Source organism: Mauremys reevesii, linkage group 6 (genome assembly GCF_016161935.1).
Source record: "Mauremys reevesii isolate NIE-2019 linkage group 6, ASM1616193v1, whole genome shotgun sequence".
NCBI lineage: Eukaryota > Metazoa > Chordata > Testudines > Geoemydidae > Mauremys > Mauremys reevesii.
This window is the reverse complement of record NC_052628.1, coordinates 2,079,447-2,098,210: the sequence shown is the minus strand read 5'-3', so window position 1 is coordinate 2,098,210 and position 18,764 is coordinate 2,079,447. Positions and strand designations below refer to the sequence as shown.

General features: G+C 45.0%; 1 protein-coding gene across 4 annotated transcripts in view; it reads left to right on the top strand.

Moving 5' to 3' along the window:
- The window catches only part of UNC13B (unc-13 homolog B), a 354,256-nt gene that overhangs the window by 119,621 nt on the left and 215,871 nt on the right, over window positions 1–18,764 (top strand). For all 4 annotated transcript variants that reach the window (XM_039543401.1, XM_039543398.1, XM_039543403.1 and 1 more), the window contains one exon: window positions 11,515–11,737. In XM_039543401.1, the coding sequence (XP_039399335.1) occupies window positions 11,515–11,737 (223 nt within the window). The remainder of the gene's footprint in view (window positions 1–11,514; window positions 11,738–18,764) is intronic.

Genomic DNA, 18,764 nt, shown 5'->3' with positions numbered 1-18,764 from the left:
TTAGGATTGCTGAACATGCAGGTGGGGCTAACTCAAGGAGAATGTGTTTAAAATGCCAGCTCACAGGCAACCAGAGAAGCTAGTGAACAGGAGGAGCAAACGGGGGTGTTTGTCAGATGGAGCATGAGAGCCAGATACACCTAATAAACATTCTCTAAATTTGGACCAATAAACACCCCCAAAAAAGAAAAACAAAATAAACAAAAAAAATCACATAAAAACAGACAGACAAGTGAAAAAACCCTATGAGAGTAAAAATAAAGCAGGCAGATGTCCAGCAGAAGAGTGGGGAGTATCCAGGTTATTGCACTGAATGCAGCATGTATGATTACCTTCCTCGTGGGCTGATGGCATTTGTGTGCATTTGTTGCAAGCAGACAGAGTGTGGACTCTTGAGACCAGAGTGGCTAAACTGGAGGAACTAAGGGAGACTGAGAGGAACACAGACGAAACTTTCTGGGATACAGTTGAGTGGTCCCACCCCCACCCATGGTCTGACAGCCTCTGTGCTGTTGAGGAGAGAAGGCTAAACTGGGGAGAGGAAGAGAGACTGAGAGAGGAACAGAGAAACTTTCTGGGATACAGTTGAGTGGTCCCACCCCCACCCATGGTCTGACAGCCTCTGTGCTGTTGAGGAGGATGAAAGTCTCAGGGAAGGAGAACATCCAATTGGAGTGGAGGGAAGTGATCCCATTGTTGGGACCCTTCTTCCAGATGATGTCATGGTATCCTTTTGCACTGAGGATACTCCTCGGAGGGAGGGTACCCCAGTTATTACAAAGAGACAGGTAGTAATAATGGGGGATTCGGTTGTTAGAAGTATAGATAGTTGGGTTTGTGATGGCCAAGAGAACTGCATGATGAAGTGCTGCCAGGTGTGACGGTTGAGGACTTACTGAGACATCTAGATAGAATAATATGCAGTGCTGGGGAGGAGCCAGTGGTCGTGGTACATAATGGTACCAGTGACCTAGGTCTTGGAGGACAAATTTAGGCTTCTAGGAAAGAGATTAAAGTCTAGGGCCTCGATGGTAGCATTCACTGAAATGCTTCTAGTTCCTTGCACAGGGCCAGTTAGACAGGCAGAACTGCAGGATCTCAATGTGTTGACAAGACAATGGTATTCAGAAAAGTGATTTAGGTTTGGTAGGAACTGTGGAACCTTTTTGGAAATGAGCAGCATGTATAGGAAAGATGAGCTCCACGTAAACCAAAGTGGAACCAGATTGCGGGCATGTAAAATTAAAAAGGTCATAGAGGAGTTTTTAAACTAAAGGCTGGGGGAAAGCTGACGTGTGGAGGAGCACATAGTTTGGTCAGAGACATCCCTTAGAGGAGGATTTATTAAAGGAGATTCTCTATCTTAATCAAGAGGAGAGGATAGAAATTGATAAATTACATGTAGGAGCTGAAGAGAAACAGTCAAATGAAAAAGTCCTGTTCAATTACATCATGTGAAGGCAGACAACTAAATAGTGAAACATTTTATAAGTATCTTTTATATAAATGCAAGAAGTCTAAATACTAAGATGGGTGAACTTCAGTGCCTGGTATTACATGAGGATATAGATATAATAGGCATCATGGAAACTTGGAATGATGATAATCAATGGTACATGCTAATACCAGGGTATAAAGTATATACTTTATAAAGGAATGACAGAGTAGGTCATGTTGGTGAGGAAGTAGCACTATATGTGAAAGAAGCATAGCATCAAATATAGTGAAAAATTTAAAGGACTCAAACTGTACTATAGAATCTCTATGGAGAGAAATTCCATACTTGAATAATATGAACATAGCAGTAAGAATATACTACCGATCACCTGACCAGGATGGTGATGGTGATTGTGAAATGCTCAGGGAGATTAGAGAAGCTACAGAAACAGAAAACCCAGTAAAAATGGGGAATTTGAACTATCCCCAGATTGACTGGGAATGTATCACCTTAGGATGGGAGGTAGAGAGGGGATTTCTAGACACTGCTAATGACTGCTTCTTGGATCAACCAGTCCTGGAACCCGCAGAGGGAGAGGCAATTCCTGATGTAGTCTTAAGTGGCACATGGAATCTGGTCCAAGAGGTGAATACAGCTGAACTGCTCAGCAATACTGACCATAATGTAATTAAATCTAACAGGTTCGAAAGGGGGAAAATAGCTGAGACACCCACCACCAAAGCAGTTAACTTCCAAAAGGGGAACTACCACAAAAATGAGGAGGCTAGTTAAATCAAAAGAAACAGTCACAAGGGTGAAATGCCTCCAAGTAGCATGGAAACTTAAAAAAACACCCAAACTATAATACAGCTGAAACTATATGTATACCCCAAATTGGGGGGGGGGGGGGGGGAAGAGGACCAAAAATGCCACAATGACTAAACAGGAAAAGGAGCTGTTACAGAAAAAAAGACACTTTTAATAATTTATAAAATCATGAATGGTGTGGAGAAAGTGAATAGGGAAGTGTTGTTTACCCCTTCACATAACACAAGAACCAGGAGTCACCCAATGGAATTAATAGACAGCAAGTTTACAACAAAAAAAAGGAAGCACTTCATACTACACACATTAAACCTGTGGAACTCATTGCCAAGGGATGTTGTGAAGACCAAAGGTATAGCTGGATTAAAAAAAAATTAGATAAGTTTCTGGAGGATAGGTCCATTGTTGGCTATTAGCCACGATGGGTAAGGGTGCCACCCTATGATCTTGGTGTCCCTAAACTTCTGGCTGCCAGAAGCAAGGACTGGCCGCCAGGGGATGGATCACTCTATAATTGCCTGTTCTGTTCATTCCCTCTGAAGCATCTGGCATTGACCACTGTTGGAAGACAGGATACTGGGCTGGATGAACCATTGGTCTAACCCAGAATGGAGATCCTTATGTAGAGGGGAAACTTGTGGGACTTAACATAGTGTGCTGTAACGCCCAGCAGACATATCAAGACACAAATCCATCCCTAGTCAGAAGGAATTCCAACAACCAGGCAATTTGGTTCTCTCCTTTCTGGCCAGTGTGTACTCTCAACTCTGTGTCTGTGTTACTGTACACAGGGATCACTATCTGACAGGCATGCTAGATTCAGAAGACATAAGGGTAGGAGGTAAGGAGATGCTTTCATATCAGATAATAGGTGTTTTTCATCTCTGATTTCTATCACAGTAAATCATCTAATCCAGCCCCCTCTGGCCAAACATTCTCATCAAGGAGGGTCTGGTCCAGTCTAGTTTTAAATCACTTAAGTAATGAGGCTTCTACTGCTTCCATTGAGAAGACTGTTCCTTTATCGGTAGCTTTCTTACTGTTAGAAAGTATTTCATATTTGGCTTAAAATTTCTTTTGTTCAGTTTTATCCCATTAGTCTTAGTTATGCTACTTTGGACCAATATAAACAATTCTTAGTGTTTTTTCTATTCAGTCTGTCACTGGGGGAAATATGTTCATCTTAGTTTAAGCCATGCCCTCTACCCTGGGAGAGCTAATCTCTTCTATAATGCTGCTGTATGCAGCAGCAGGGGGGAATTCCCTGTCTAACACAAAGTGATTAGCTTATGACCCAAAGCATGAGGCTTAATTACCCATATCGTTCTTGCGGCTTCCTTAAGTAAAACATTAATGGTCAATTAATAGTCCCCTTATAATCCTGTCACAGTACTTCTCTGCACATCCCCTTGTTGCAGAGAATTCCAGATTGAAGAAAATAGTATTTTACTTAGCATATAGTCAATTTCCCCTAAACTTACTACCCTTTTGCCCATTGTCTGCTGCATCACATACCATGCTGAGTAGAAACCATTTAAAATGTCAGAATTTGCCCAGACCTGAAGAAGAGTTCAGTGTGGCTTGAAAGCTTGTCTCACCAACAGAAGTTGGTCCAATAAGAGAGATTACCTCACCCACCTTTTCTCTCCAAAGGTTGCTGGTGGCAGGGTGCTGTCCCAGAGCATGTCCCCTGGTGGCACAGTAGAACCTTGCAGGGACACCTCTGTTCCCTCTTGCTTCTCCCAACTGACTTGTTTGCGGCTCTAGATACTTAAAGTAATATTCCCCTGCCTGGAGTCCAATTAAGTCTTTATAAAAATAGTCTTCTGTGGCCCCTTTAGGTCCATACCTCTACACCTAGGTAAGGAATTCCTTAGCTCACAGTCTTGAGGCTATGCAGTGGTTCAAGCTGGCTTCCCCAGCCCACCTGTAGCCAGGTTTCAGCCTTGCTTCATGAAGCTCCCTTCTCTCCCCTGGAGTCAGCTGACAGCTGGGTTTTATCCTATTCAGGAGGTAGCTCCTTAATTAAACCTGGTTCCCATTGCCCAGCTTGTCTGCTGCTCCCTTAAAGAGGCCATGTTATGGAACGGGATGGCTGGCCTTGAGTTCCCTGCCCCCTCCTTACAGCGGACAAACCAGCCTGTTACATTGCCACTTGCTTCTCTCTCTCTCCTGTGCTTGATGGTCCTGCAGTGGGTTGTTCTCTCTGGGGAAGGTGGTACACAAGTCAGACCAGTCAGGTGATATCCAGATACACTGCATTCTATAGGGTCTGCCAAACATATTGTGCCTCCTTACAGCAATGGGAACATGACCTCTTGTTTTGATGGAGCATTTGAGAATAAAAATGCCCTTTATTTTCTGGAGTTCCCTGTTCCTTTGGCAGCTCCACTTCTCTGGTTTGGCACATTTTACTTACTATTTGGTATGAAATCAGATTCATATTTATTCAGACCATCCCCAATAAAGAAGGGTTTAAAACTCATCCCTATGGTACACTCTTCTAGCCTTGCACACAATTTACTAGATTTCTGAATAGCTAGGGAGATTTACTTTCAATAGGTATGGAGCATCAATTAAGGAATAATTAGATTTTCCATCTACTTTTAAATGATAAAGATCAAAGATTTTAAGAGAACTTCATTTTCATATGCAAATCATGGGAGGGAAAGCTTTAGAAAGTACTGGCCTTCCCTTCAGTTAGGGATTAATATTTTTCCTCCTTTCCAGTATATTCTATAAGTTTGCTGGAGTTAACATCCACTGAGTACATTATCTGTCCACTTGATACATTAATCTGCATACAGTGAGAGTAGAAAATGGTGTGCGAATACAATTCATGTCCTACACAGTACATTTGAAACAAGTCATTGGAGAAAGGGAGAGTAGGAGGATTTTGCTGTAAGATAATTGCCTTAATGATATGTATTCTCTTGCATCTTGCCTAGTTTAGCTGATCATCTGGTAAGATGCTGTTAATGTAATATTATACATGCATTGCTTATGTCTCAAAGTAGGTAACACTTCATCACTTTAAACCTGTTTGCTACAAATTCGGAGAGGAATTGGTATTATTCTCATGCCGCTGTGTGAGAGTTTCCCAGCATTGCTGGGTAAGCTGCTGTAAAATCCAGATTGCTCTGTGGAATTTATATTCCCTTGTTTTGGAAATAGGACCTTTCTCTGTCTTTCCTGTACTTTGAACTGAGTGTGCAAGTCCACTAGTTCTCGCCACAAAGTTCCCTCTCATAGGGGAGATGCTGACTGCTAAGCAGAGAACACAAGTACTCAGCTTCTTGGAAGATCCATTGACTAAGAGATACTTGTTGAAAAAAATGTCATCCCAGAGTATTAAATTAGAAAACTAACTTAATGGGAAGGCTATGATAGAAAAGGACAAAAGCCAGGAACCTCTGAGCTATTTGTTACTGCATACTCAATCCAGATTAAAAAACAGGCTGTGATGAGAGGTGTAGACATTCTGCTTTGCTTCTAGATACCTCTGTTTCAATGTGTGCCATACTGTGACTGCCTAGAGGATGTCTTGACTATTTAACTGTCTAGATTCCATCTGCTTGTTTAGATTTTTTTTTAAAGGATCCAGCCAATCTAAATGGGACTTCTCTCTGAAAATATTCTATGTATTGTTCTAGGATGAGGTTTTCAGGAGTGCTCAGTGTTGGCCTGTCCCTACTTCCCTTGAAGTCAGTGGTATTTTAACATTGAATTTGGAAGGGGCAGGCTTTTAAAATGCCACCCAGAATTAACACCTGGATCATCATCATGGGAAGATTAGAAAAAAGATAATCTCTGTTTTCATTGTGGTTTGGCAGCCCCTTGTGTATTGTAAGCTTAACTGTTTTCCTTGGTTAGTCAGTCAGGTTACTGGTTACTGTGGCTCTTTTAGCAATAGGGATTTAAAAAAAAAATGGAAAATGTGATTGTAAAATCCCCCAAACTGGAGGTTCAGTGGCAGGTGAAATATCTGAAACTGTTAACTTCTTTATTTCAAATTGACTAGATTTCAAGTTTCTGGTGTCCTTTAAGTGCCCAGTGATGTAAAATAGCCTGTATAAACTAATCACCTCGAAAATTGTACTTAAACTCATTTTTGGCTTTCAAGTTTTTAACGTAAGTGACCACATGCAATCAGTTTTAACTCTCCTTTGACAAAATATTTTTGCCCAGCTGGATGTTTTTGTAAAAGTGATGTCTTATTCAGCAAGAAGTTATGGCCTCTGTGTGCAGGAGGTGAGACTAGATTGTAACAGTCCCTGTTCATTCATCACACTTTACTCTCCACTTTTCCCCAACAGTCACTTAAAGGTTTAAGGAAGCTGGAGTCATTTAAATGGCTCTCCTCTTTGGTGAGGGGGTGTAAGATCATTGGAGCAGAATTCAAGGCACTCTCTCCCCTCTCCCTTGTCCTAGGACTTGGCACACTGCATTGCTCTTATCACTGCTTGCAATATCCTTAGGAGTGAGATCAAGCTTGGGAACTGGATCCCAACTCTCAAGGGACAGCACAAGAAATTGCCATAAAACCACCAGGCAATTCTAAACCAGTTTAAAGTTATTCTGGGAGAAGCCCCTCCTTCGCAGTTGGCCCTGGGTTGAGGATTTTTATAGCCAGTTTCACCCTCAAGCAACCTGTAACAGTGGTGCTGTCAATCCCCCAGAAAAGAAGATTTTTGAAGAAAACCACTTGCCCAAACGTAAACCCGACTGACATGGCTGGGGCAGCAATGGGTGGAAACTATTTTGAGACCAGTATAAAAATAACGAAATGCTCTCTGCCCTGTGGCAGTGGCATCAGAATTACTGCACTGATGAAAATAGGGAATTTGGATTTGGATATGCCAGTTCCCCAAAGTTCACACGTACACTTGCTGTCTCTTGTGTCTTGCTTTTCAGGCTCTAGATCCTTACTCTGTCAATCTCTCTGTGTGATGTGACTTTGTCCAATAGCTCTGTGTGTGTGTGTGTATATATATATATGTATATATATAAAATATTGACTGTATGCATGAATATTCAGTTATCAGAGCAGAGCATGCCTCTTCCCTTTCGCTCAGGTTTATCCCCTTTACACAGTAGGACTGTAAACTGAGACTATTTGCATCCCCTGAGAGCTTTTGGTGCATGTGAAGTTACCTAAAGCAATTCCTTTAAGTCTTTACCAATGTGTAGCATTATATCTTTAGTTACTAACATATTGGTTTTCAAAGACTACATGAAAGTATAACCTTCTTAATGAGATGGCTTAGCTGGAATGGGAAAACTTAGAGCATCAGCATCCTCAGGCAGAAGATGCTGTAAGTCATCCCATTCCTATTTTTTTGTGTGAAGATTATTTTGCTAAACACTGTAAGCATTAATACCTGGTCCTTTCTATTGAATGGATAGTGTATCTGCAAAGCTGCTTCTGCAAGTTGTTGTCAGTCTCCTCCTCTTCTTAGGATGAATTAAATTCCTTTTAGTAATGAATATTAATACACTGGTGTTACCACCACCACCACATCTTACTACACACTTCTGCTAAATGAAAACATACTGCTGCCTGTCTAAGAGACTGATGTTGATAGCCTTACTCATACTGACTAGTCCATGGAACTACTCCTGGAGCAAGGCACTGAAGTGGGGCTGCTTGTGCAGTAAGGTGCTATTCAACGTAAGTAAATGAACCAGAATCTGGCCATAAATCATTAGTATACTTGCCACCAGTCTTGCTTTCTAGTGGTGCTAACATCCCCAGACATACTGCAGATGCTCCGGGCGTTTATCAAAGATGTATATGTTTGTGTAGCCTCCTTGTTATCACTGGGTTATGGGCTCCTATTCTTTAAAACATGCTCTAACTTGGCACCCATAAGACTACACATGTTGTGCATTAATGATAACATAGAGAAATCCTGGTGCCACATGTTATAAATACTGTGTATTCTATCAACTTGGATGATTAATGCTTAAATTTAATCTACAATTTTACAAATGCTAAGTTCTTGCTTTTAGAGAGCCAAGGAGGGTGAGGTAATATCTTGTATTGGACCAACTTCTGTTGGGGAGGGAGACAAGCTTTCGAGCTGAAGAAGAGCTCTGTGAGCTAGAAAGCTTGTCTCTCTCCCCAACAGAAGCAGCAAAGAATCCTGTGGCACCTTATAGACTAACAGACGTTTTGCAGCATGAGCTTTCGTGGGTGAATTCGAAGAAGTGGGTATTCACCCACGAAAGCTCATGCTGCAAAACGTCTGTTAGTCTATAAGGTGCCACAGGATTCTTTGCTGCTTCTACAGAACCAGACTAACATGGCTACCCCTCTGATACTTGTCACCAACAGAAGTTGGTCCAATAAAAGAGATTCTCACTCACCTTATGTCTGTAATATCTTGGGACCGACATGGCTATGATAGGATAACGGGTTTAGTCAATAGGTCAGTAACGTGCCACAATGGTAATTAGTACAAAGGGTCAATGATAGGATATTGTTAGCCTTTTTCCAGAGGGTCTGGCTGGAGAGTCTTGCCCGCATGCTCGGGGTTCAGCTGATCACCATATTTGGGGTCGGGAAGGAATTTTCCTCCAGGGTAGATTGGCAGTGGCCCTGGAGGTTTTTCGCCTTCCTCCGAAACATGGGGCAGGGGTCGCTTGCTGGTGGATTATCTGCTACTAGAAGTCTTTAAATCATGATTTGGAGCATTCAACAGCAGAGTCAAGGGAGAGAATTATTTCAGGAGTGGGTGGATCGGCTTATGTGGCCTGCATCTTGCAGGAGGTCAGACTAGATGATCATAATGGTCCCTTCTGATCTTGAATTCTATGATTCTATGATAACGCTAAATTACTGCTGTGATTCTCTCTTGGGGGGAGAGCCTCCTTACTGAGATGTAATGTGCATCACCATTGCTACAGAAGAACAGAATATTTATTGGAACTCTTCAGAGTGGAGAATTTTACCCTTTGTACTGTAAGGTGGATTCTCTACAGTCCATGTAGTGAGCTAATGTCCTTGGAAAGACTGACCATACAAATGCATAATTGCGAGGTGGTTTAGGGGCATTAACTGGAAAGGGTTATGCTGCACTGAGGGATGTGGCACCATTTCTGCATTATTCAATATGCCCTAAATTGAGGGGTTTGCAGAAAAACATTAAGTAGTTGCCCGAGGGAACCCCAAATATTAAGTTAGTATAGAGTGAGACACACAAATGCTTCCATAATACAAATATTGGGTACAGTAACAGTGCCATTGTTTTAGTGTGATGCAAGTCAGCTGGGGCGACGCTAACCTTCAAAGTAGCACTGTGTTATCCTTCTGAGGCTGGGGCCCCTGTTGTGCTCAGTACTGGGCAAACAGATGACAGTCACTGCCCCAAAGATTTAGGACTTAACTTGTCAGAGGTGCTTTTACACAGTAGTTGTTTTTGAGGAGTGAGCAGTTCTAAAATCCTTTTCTAAGTTGATAAGGTTTCCAAGACTGAGTGTTGTAAGGGGGAAATTGTTGATATTTTAGTTTGTTTTTGCTGCATGGTTACTCTGTTACTGTATGTTATGGGGTTCCAGTTTTTCTTTTCCACCTAGAGTGCAAGATTGGCACCTCTTTGTTTTTAATGAATCCAAACAATTCAACATAATAGTAATTCATTTTTGTTTAGTGTATGGAGACTGACAAGAACTGCATAACATTAGCCTATTAAGAAGCAGAAGACTATACGCTATGTTCATTGAAGACAATCAAATTGACTAGATTTGGTTTATGAATAGAAAGCCTGTTTGAAGGAGATTTCAACTAGATGTGCTGACATGTTCTCCAGTGGAGGTGATTTTTGTTTTCTTCCATGTCAGGATATTACTATACCTTTTACACGATATTAAGGGAAACAGATTTTCAGTAATAGCAAACCTTAAATTATATGAAACAATAGAAACTGTTAAGTCAAAAGAAATGAAAGCTTCAGTGGAAAACATGTATCCATCTACTGTGGATAATTTCAGTCTGGAATTTCCAGAATTAAACTTGCATTTGTTTGTAAAAGAAATGAGGAAAGCAAACAAAGAAACCAACCAGTACTTTGATTTCCTTGCTCAGTCCCAATCAGTCTGTGCTATGATGATGGTGACTGAGGCATGCATGGCTACGGAATCAACTTCTCAGACAGAGCTTGGATTTGATTGTCCTTTTTATTTAGGCTTTGGTGCTAGTGGTGGTCATGAGGAGTAATGGCTGATGGTTGTGATTTTTCTTTGTCAAGCATGTTAGCAATGCGCTTCACCTGCTTTATCACTGTTCTCTATTTATTGACTGGAAACTTGCAAAGATAAAGTTGCCATACTGCACGGCCTAGTAGGAGCTTTATTTTTTAGGCCATGAACAGATGTAAGGGGAAGATGTCAGACTAGAACTTTCATTTTTCTTCCTTTTTGGAAGGGTTATTAAGTTGCAATGCCTTTCAAGGGAGAGGTGCAATATGTGGAGGGAGCTTTTTTGTTGCGATGGTATTTGCACTACAGTCATTTGTATTTACTTCTTCAAGGTTCGAAATGTGACAATTAACTGTAGCTACAGGAATGTGTTAAATGTAGCAATTACAATAAGAAGAAATAACTTGTATACTGCAGAGTTACACTGCTAGTTGATTTTGACTTTCCTCTTGACTGACAAGCGTATGATAGCCTTTCAACAATCTCTCTGTCCCTGAAAGAAATGAAACATTTTTGATACCGGTAAAGTATGTTGAAAGGAGTGATACAGTGATTGTAAACATATAAAGGGGAAGCAAGTTAGAAGCTTTCATTAATTTCCTTTTTTGCTCCTCTGGTTTGATTGGGTTTTTAAAATCAGTCACTAGATGAGAGAGAGTAAAATAAAATCCTCAGGGCAGACTCAACTTCGCACAGGGGAATGTACTTCTCTGACAACTGAATTGTTTTTATTAGGGTTTTTTGCAACTGTAGTAAAGGAATCCAACAAAGTTTCCTAAATTAAAAGCATCTTATGCTCCTATTTGTCAGAGTGGTTGAAGGGAAAACAAAAAAAGTAAATGTTCGTCTGAGGAGCTGGCAAATGAGAGAGAAGGAAAGGTACACTGGGAATTCTTCAGAATAAATTTGAACAACATGAGATCATATGCTGGATTGCCTTTAGGACAGAAAAGGCCTCTTAAAAGACTTTTTGATTTGAAGTGTGAAATGGGCTCTGCTATCCCATCTGAGTGGAATTGGTGAGTTGTGCTCTAACTACGTTTGTTTCTTAGCCTTGGAAGACCCTGATAGTGCAGTGGATGATAGAGACAGTGACTACCGCAGTGAGACCAGCAACAGCATTCCTCCTCCTTACCACACAATCTCACAGCCCAACGCCTCTGTGCACCAGTTCACTGTGCCCTCTCGCCTGCAGCAGCAGGGTGTGTCTCGGGACTCCTGCATGGACTCCATGCAGAGCTATGATCTGGATTACCGGGAACGTATGGCCGTCAGGTGGGTGTTGACTTTAAAACCGTAGCTCTTTCTCTGCCCTTGGATGTTTACTGTAGATCCTGAAGGCATTATGCAAACTGATGAGGGACAGCCTAGAGGCTTTGAAAGTATTGTGATATCACCTGCCTTGTGACTGGATGTGCTGTTCTAGTCTAAAGCTCCACCTTTGAAGAACGCAAGTACCATGGCAGATCCTGCAGCCTAGTTTCATAAAAGAATTTTTAAAATGTGCCCAAACTTAGAAGCTTTATAGGTTCTATTTTTCCTTAAATAAATAAAAGGGTACAACGCTTGAAAAATGTCATCTGGCAATTGTGTGGTACCTTGCTTTAGAAACAGGGCTGCCTGGGGGGGAGGGGCAAGTGGGCAATTTGCCCCGGGCCCCGCAGGGGCCCCCACAAGAGTTTTTTGGGGCCCCTGGAGCGGGGTCCTTCACTTGCTCTGGGGGCCCCGGAAAACTCTTGCGGGGCCTGGGCCCCCAGAGCTGCTTCTGCTCCGAGTCTTCAGCGGCAATTTGGCGGCGGTGGCCCCCCGCCGCCGAAGACCTCAGGCCCCCTGAATCCTCTGGGCGGCCCTGGAAACAAATGAAACTCAGTGTGGTAGTGGTGTCCTATGGTAAATTTCCTCTTCACTGGTGACAAATTAATTTTGTTTCACGTTAGCTGTTATCCCTCTTTCAGCTGTGCGCGCGCGCGCACACACACACAAACACACACTATATTCAAGGAAGGAGCCTTTGTCTATTCACTTTGTCCTACCTGTTGTCACACAGCACTGTTGTATAACATGAGTTTTGCCTCGGTGTGGGCCTTGCGCTACAAGGAAGTACGGGTTTATTGCCATAATTGATATCCCGTCCCTCCCCCAGATTTTTTTTCATTTAAGGTGTTGTTTTGCACAAAGCAGAACATTATGCAGTCTGTGGTGGTTCTTTTAATCACAGATCAGCAGTTTATCAACCATTACTTCACCCTGTACAGCTCATTCGGTGAATAATAATAATTATCATATTGCTTAAGAGCCCTAGCCATGAACCGGGGTGCCATACAAACTCTTAGCAAGAGCACAGGCCCACAAAGCTTACACTCTCTAAATACAAGAAAAGGGAGAACAGGTGGATGCAACAGACAGGCAATGGGAGCACAAGGAAACAATGAGACAAGATTAGTCAGCTTGAAAAGCCGTGGTTTTGGAGAAATAGGATATGATGCTTTGATACATGCTTCATGTGCTGAAATCATCTGGAAGGGAAGGGTAGTCGCTTGAACATACACACCTCTACCTTTATATAGCGCGACCTGATATAACACAAATTTGGATATAACGCAGTAAAGCAGCGCTCTGGGGGGGAGGGGGGGAGGCTGCGCACTGCGGTGGATCAGAGCAAGTTCAATATAACGCGGTAAGATTTTTTGGCTCCTGAGGACAGCGTTATATCGGGGTAGAGGTGTATCTACCAAAAAAGTGATACACTTTGTGTATCAAACTGGTCCTATTCCCAAACCCTTGGCATGCCTCCGTACCAGAGGGGACGCTTGCATTCTCAAGTCTAGACATCAGTTGTTCTCATGGGTTGTGCTTCTGTTTCCTGGCATGGTGGCTTTATTATAGTGATCATACTGTTAACTCAGTCAGTTAGTATCTAATTAGAAACACCTTATTTTACTAGTAAAATTCAGCTTTTACTTTGTCACTGCTAATGGGACTTTTTGTGGTGTATTTTTGTATTTTTATCTATAACAGTGTGATGTATTGTTCTCAATGCATTGTAGTCCATTAAACACATAATCAGATTCTTTCTCATGCATCCTGTGCAGCCGATAAGTTGTTACTCACAGGACTTCCTATTCCATTATTTCAAACTCTTATAGTCATCTGTCCTTGCACAGACATGTTGGTGTCTGTGGCATATTTTGTGCCCACTTTATCAAAATAGCTTTTTAAAAAAAAATAAAAAAATTCTAACCTGAGGTGGCTGCTAGTGGGTTTTATGGGGGGGAAGGGAATTGCGGGTGGTGGTGGTGGTGGGGATTGCTTGTGCTTGCTGTTTACATTGCACCCAGCTCCAGCATCTCTTTGTAAATTCACCTCTTGTTCACAAACCAGTACAATTAATTCAGGGATGTCTGGCCTGTGTTATGCAGGAGGTCAGACAAGATGATCACAGTGGTCCCTTCTGGTCTTATCTGTAAATCTATTAATCTCTTGGTTTCCAAATTTGAGTCCCAGTAAAGAACTCCTTCATCATCATTCTTGGTGATATGTCCTCCTGCTGTATGTATTTATGCTTGTTATTCTTTTGCAGTGTGAGCTGAGTGATTCACATTTGCAAAATGCTTGCTTTGATTGCATCTTGAACTCTTTACCTAGGGACATGGTAGATTCTCCATCATTATCCAGTCTTGACCCAAAAACTGCAATCTTCTTGACAGATATGGTCTAGCTCAAACAGAAGTTATGGGTTTGAGGCAGAAATTATTGGATGAGGTTCTTTAGCCTGTGCTATGCAGGAGGTCAGACTACATGATCCCTTCTGGCCTTAAAATCTACAAATCTGTCACCACATCCTTGTGTTGGACATGTTTGTATTTCATGATGATTGCACATTACAAACAAATCTCTTTGCCGCTTTGATTGCATACCGTCTTTTTACATTGGTATGCATTCTTAGATACCCTTCTGTTCTTTCGCTGCTTGATTACGTTAGGGGTTTTTGCACTGGTGTAGCTAGACCAGTGCTGCCCCTCAGCATAGATTCACTGCACTGCTAACAGCAAGGCTTGTGCTGGTGCTACTTTACCCCTAGGGGTGATGATAATGCCTAGCTCTTTTCATTAGCAGATCTCAAAGGAAGTCAGTATCATCATCCCCATTTTACAGATGGGGAACCATGCTCACTGGAGGATTGCCCTAATCAGGCTGTGTCTGTGCAGCTGCATGGCTACGAAATCCCTAATGCGGACGTGCTCAAATACTTTGATTTGTGAAGAACAATTTCCACAGTCTCTGTAAAGGCCTGCTGTTTTTTTGGAAAGTCAGATGTCCAACTGAGCCTGTTCAAGGCAAGCTTGAACTGGTTCAAGAATTCTGTGATGAAAGTATAATTGGTTAGTTCTTCTTCGAGTGCTTGCTCATATCGATTCCAATTAGGTGTGTGCGCGCCGCGTGCACGATCGTCGGAAGATTTTTTACCCTAGCAACACTCCGTGGGTCGGCTGAGGCGCCCCCTGGAGTGGTGCCCTTATGGCACCGGATATATGCCCCTGCCGACCCATCACCCCCTCAGATTCTTCTTACCGCCCGTGATGGTCGTTGGAACTGTGGAGCGCGGCATAGCTTATCTCCACTTCCCTAGCTCTTTGCTCGTTTATACCTGTAGATAGTTGTTATAGTTTCTAGTTGTAGTTAGTGTATATAGTGATTGGAGGTCAGGGGCTTCTCCCCTTCCCGGTACCGGGCCCATGCCTAGGTCTCCGGGCTTCAAACCCTGCTTAGCCTGCCTCAAGCTGATGCCTACGGGAGACTCCCACTACTGCTGTATGAAGTGCCTGAGGGAATCCCATCAACTAGATAAGTGCTGCATTTGTAAGGCATTCAAGCCTCGGACAAAAAAGGAGCGGGACTTTCATTTGAAGCAGTTCCTCATGGAAGTGGCATTTAGCCCGGCCCCGCACCGAGACCCGGCGCCGTCGGTCCCAAGCGCGCCTCTGGCACCGGATCGACCTAGCACGGGCAAAGACTCCCGGTACTGGACGTCTCCGGCACCGTTACCAGCACAGCACCACTCGCTGTCTCTGGGAGCCAGGAAGCAGCAGAAGCAACCTGCTGCTCCTGTACAGTTGCTGGCACTGCCTGTGCCCCCCCTCGGAGCAGGGTCCTGTGCTGGACTGCCCCGCGAAGGCTCCAACTCCGGCACCGTTGATTCCGGTGCCACAAGCGCCATTGAGTCCGGTGCACATAAGCTCCCCAGTGCACACCGTGGTCGAGCTCGGCCTGCCTTCCACCCCGGAGACTTTCTCCACTGCTTGTGACCTGATTGTGCTCACCGAGCCAGGATCATCACAAACTTTGGTACCGCCAGTGCGGGCTGTTCCATCGATAGGGAAGCCCTCCATGATGCGCCCTCCATTGCAGAGCGAGAAGGGTCAGTACTGATCTCAGTCCCAGTCCAGGTCACAGTCCCAATCCAGGCACTGGTCTCCTCCACGGCACTGCTCGCAGTCCCAGCAGTGATCACCATCTCGGCGCTGGTCATACTCGTGGCGCTGCTCCGCCTCAAGAAGATCTCCTTCCCGATACAGTCGGTACCAATCCAGCTCCCAGCACAGGTCTCCTCGGAGTCGTTCCAGGCGCCGCTCCACCTGTAGATCTTCATCCAGGTCCAGATCTACCTCCCGGCACCGATACGACCACCAGTCCCGGTCCAGATCACGCTACTGCTCAAGACCACAGCTCCGATCTCCATCCCCACGGCACTAGCAAACAACGCATGACAGTGCAACCCAGCATGAGCAATCGGCTCCACCTTGGCGTTCCCACCCCATCTCGCGGTCATCCCAAGCGGAGAGTGGCTACCGCATCCATGACCAAGATGCGGACGGCGCTAGCCAATGGCATGACAAGAGGCAGGATCCTGCTCAGGGACCCCCACAATGGTCCTTTTGGACCCCTTGGGCATACCATCAGGCCCAAGGTGTCCCATCGGGAGCTTCTCGTTCTGCCCACTCGGAACCTCGGGTCCTGGAGGCCATTGTCAGTCGCCCTCCCCCCCCCCCCGGAGGAGTTAGGGCAGCCGGACCCCCCATCCAGCAGGACTTATCCCATGACCCTTTAGTCCTGGGCGTATCCTCCTCGTCCTCCCCTGAGGAGGTGGTGGCGGGCACGTCCTCCTCTGGCCCACCACCTATAGACCTCTGTGCGCACCAAGACTTGCCTCGTAGGGTGGCACAAAACATGAACCTCCAGGTGGAGGAGGTGGTGGAGGTTGAGGGTCCGGTGGTGGACATCTTATCTGCCGATGTCCCCACATGTATAGCCTTGCCCTTTATTAGGACCGTCCAGGCTAATGCCAGTACAATCTGGCAGTCTCCGGCGTCCATTCCTCCCACTGCCAAGGGGCTGGAGAGGAAGTACTTCGTCCCCTCCAAAGACTCTGAGTACTTGTACATTTCCTCCCCCCCCCCCCCGACCGTGCTCTTTCGTTGTACAGTCTGTTAATGAGAGGAAAGACACAGTCAAAAGCTCCCGCTCCTAAATGCAAGGATGCTATATGCCTGGATTTATTCGGACGCAAGATCTATTCAACTGGCAGCCTACAACTTAGGGTGGCTAACCAGCAGGCCCTCTTGAGCCGTTATAATTATAATACCTGGAACTTGATGGGGAAGTTCAAAGAGCTGGTTCCTCGGGAGTTCAGGGAGGAGTTCAGAGCCTTGCTAGAGGAGGACAAGAAAGTAGCCAGGACCTCCTTGCAGGCTTTGATAGATGTGGCAGACTCTGCGGCTAGGGCTCTAGCCTTGGGCATAGCTATGTGCCGTATCTTGTGGCTGCAGGTGTCCGGTCTTCCACTGGAGCTGCAACAAACAATTCAGGACCTGCCCCTTGATGGCCAGGAGTTATTTTCAGACAAAACTGACTCCAGAGTCTGAAGGATAACCGGTCATCATCATGCGCTCATTGGGCATGCATACCCTGGTGATGCAACGTAGGCCCTTCTGATCCCAGCCGCAGCACACCTACCCTAACCCCCGGCCGAGACAGGACTTTTCTAGAAGACATGGCCGCGGTGGTAGGAAGAGGCAGTCTGGTCCTCAGACAGGCCAGAAACAGGGCCCCCCCAAACCATCGGCAGGTCCCAAACAAAACTTTTGAAGGTGCACCCGAGGGCAGAGCACCAGTCTCCTTACAGGATCCTTCCCTACCTTTCACCAACCGCCTCTCCTATTTCCTCTCTGCATGGTCCCGCATAATGTCAGACCGCTGGGTCCTATGCACGGTGGAAAGTGGATACCGACTTATTTGTTTTGTCCCCCCCCTTCCCACCCTCCCTCCCCGTCCCTCTTCAGGGATCCCTCTCACGAGCAACTCCTCCTACAGGAGGTGCAGATGTTCTTGGCCATCGGAGCTATAGAGGAGGTTCCAAGGGATCTGAGGGGCAGGGGGTTTTACTCCTGCTACTTCCTAATCCCAAGGCAAAGGGCGGGCTGCGGCCCATTCTGGACCTGTGCGGACTCAACAAATTTATGGTAAAGTTGAAGTTCTGCATGGTTTCCTTGGGGACCATTATCCCTTCCCTGGATCCTGGACACTAGTACGCTGCCCTCGACATGAGGGACACGTACTTCCACATAGCAATCTACCCGCTGCACAGGCGCTTCCTTCGCTTTGTGGTCAGTCAACAACACTTCTAGTTTACCATTCTCCCCTTCGGCCTATCCACAGCATGAAGGGTATTTACAAAGTGTATGGCTGTCGTAGCTGCCTCGCTCCGTCAACATCAGATCCAAATGTTTCCATACCTCGACGACTGGCTTATTCGGGGTCGATCTGAGCTCCAGGTGCAATCCCATGTTCAGTTCACTGTGAACTTGTTCAGCTCCTCAATGTCGAAAAGTCCACTTTGCAGCCGACCCAGAGAATAGATTTCATCGGAGCAGTCCTGGATTCAAATCTCGCCTGGGCGTGCCTACCGCATGCCTGCTTCCAGTCCATGGCGAGCATTATCCATGGCCTCCGAAGCTTCCTAACCTTAACAGCACACACGTGCCTTGGTCTACTGGGACACATGGCGTCTTGCACCTTCGTGACCAGACATGCCAGACTACGCCTCGGTCCACTTCAGGCCTGGCTCTCATTAGTCTACTGTCCAGGTCGAGACAATCTAGACACAGTGCTCACAGTACAGATGGAAGTCTTAACCTCCCTGGCTTAGTGGCTGACTCCCAACTTCGTATGCGGGGGAATGCCATTCCATGCCCCACAGCCCTCCCTAGTCCTAATCACGGATGCATGATCTCTGGGCTGGGGC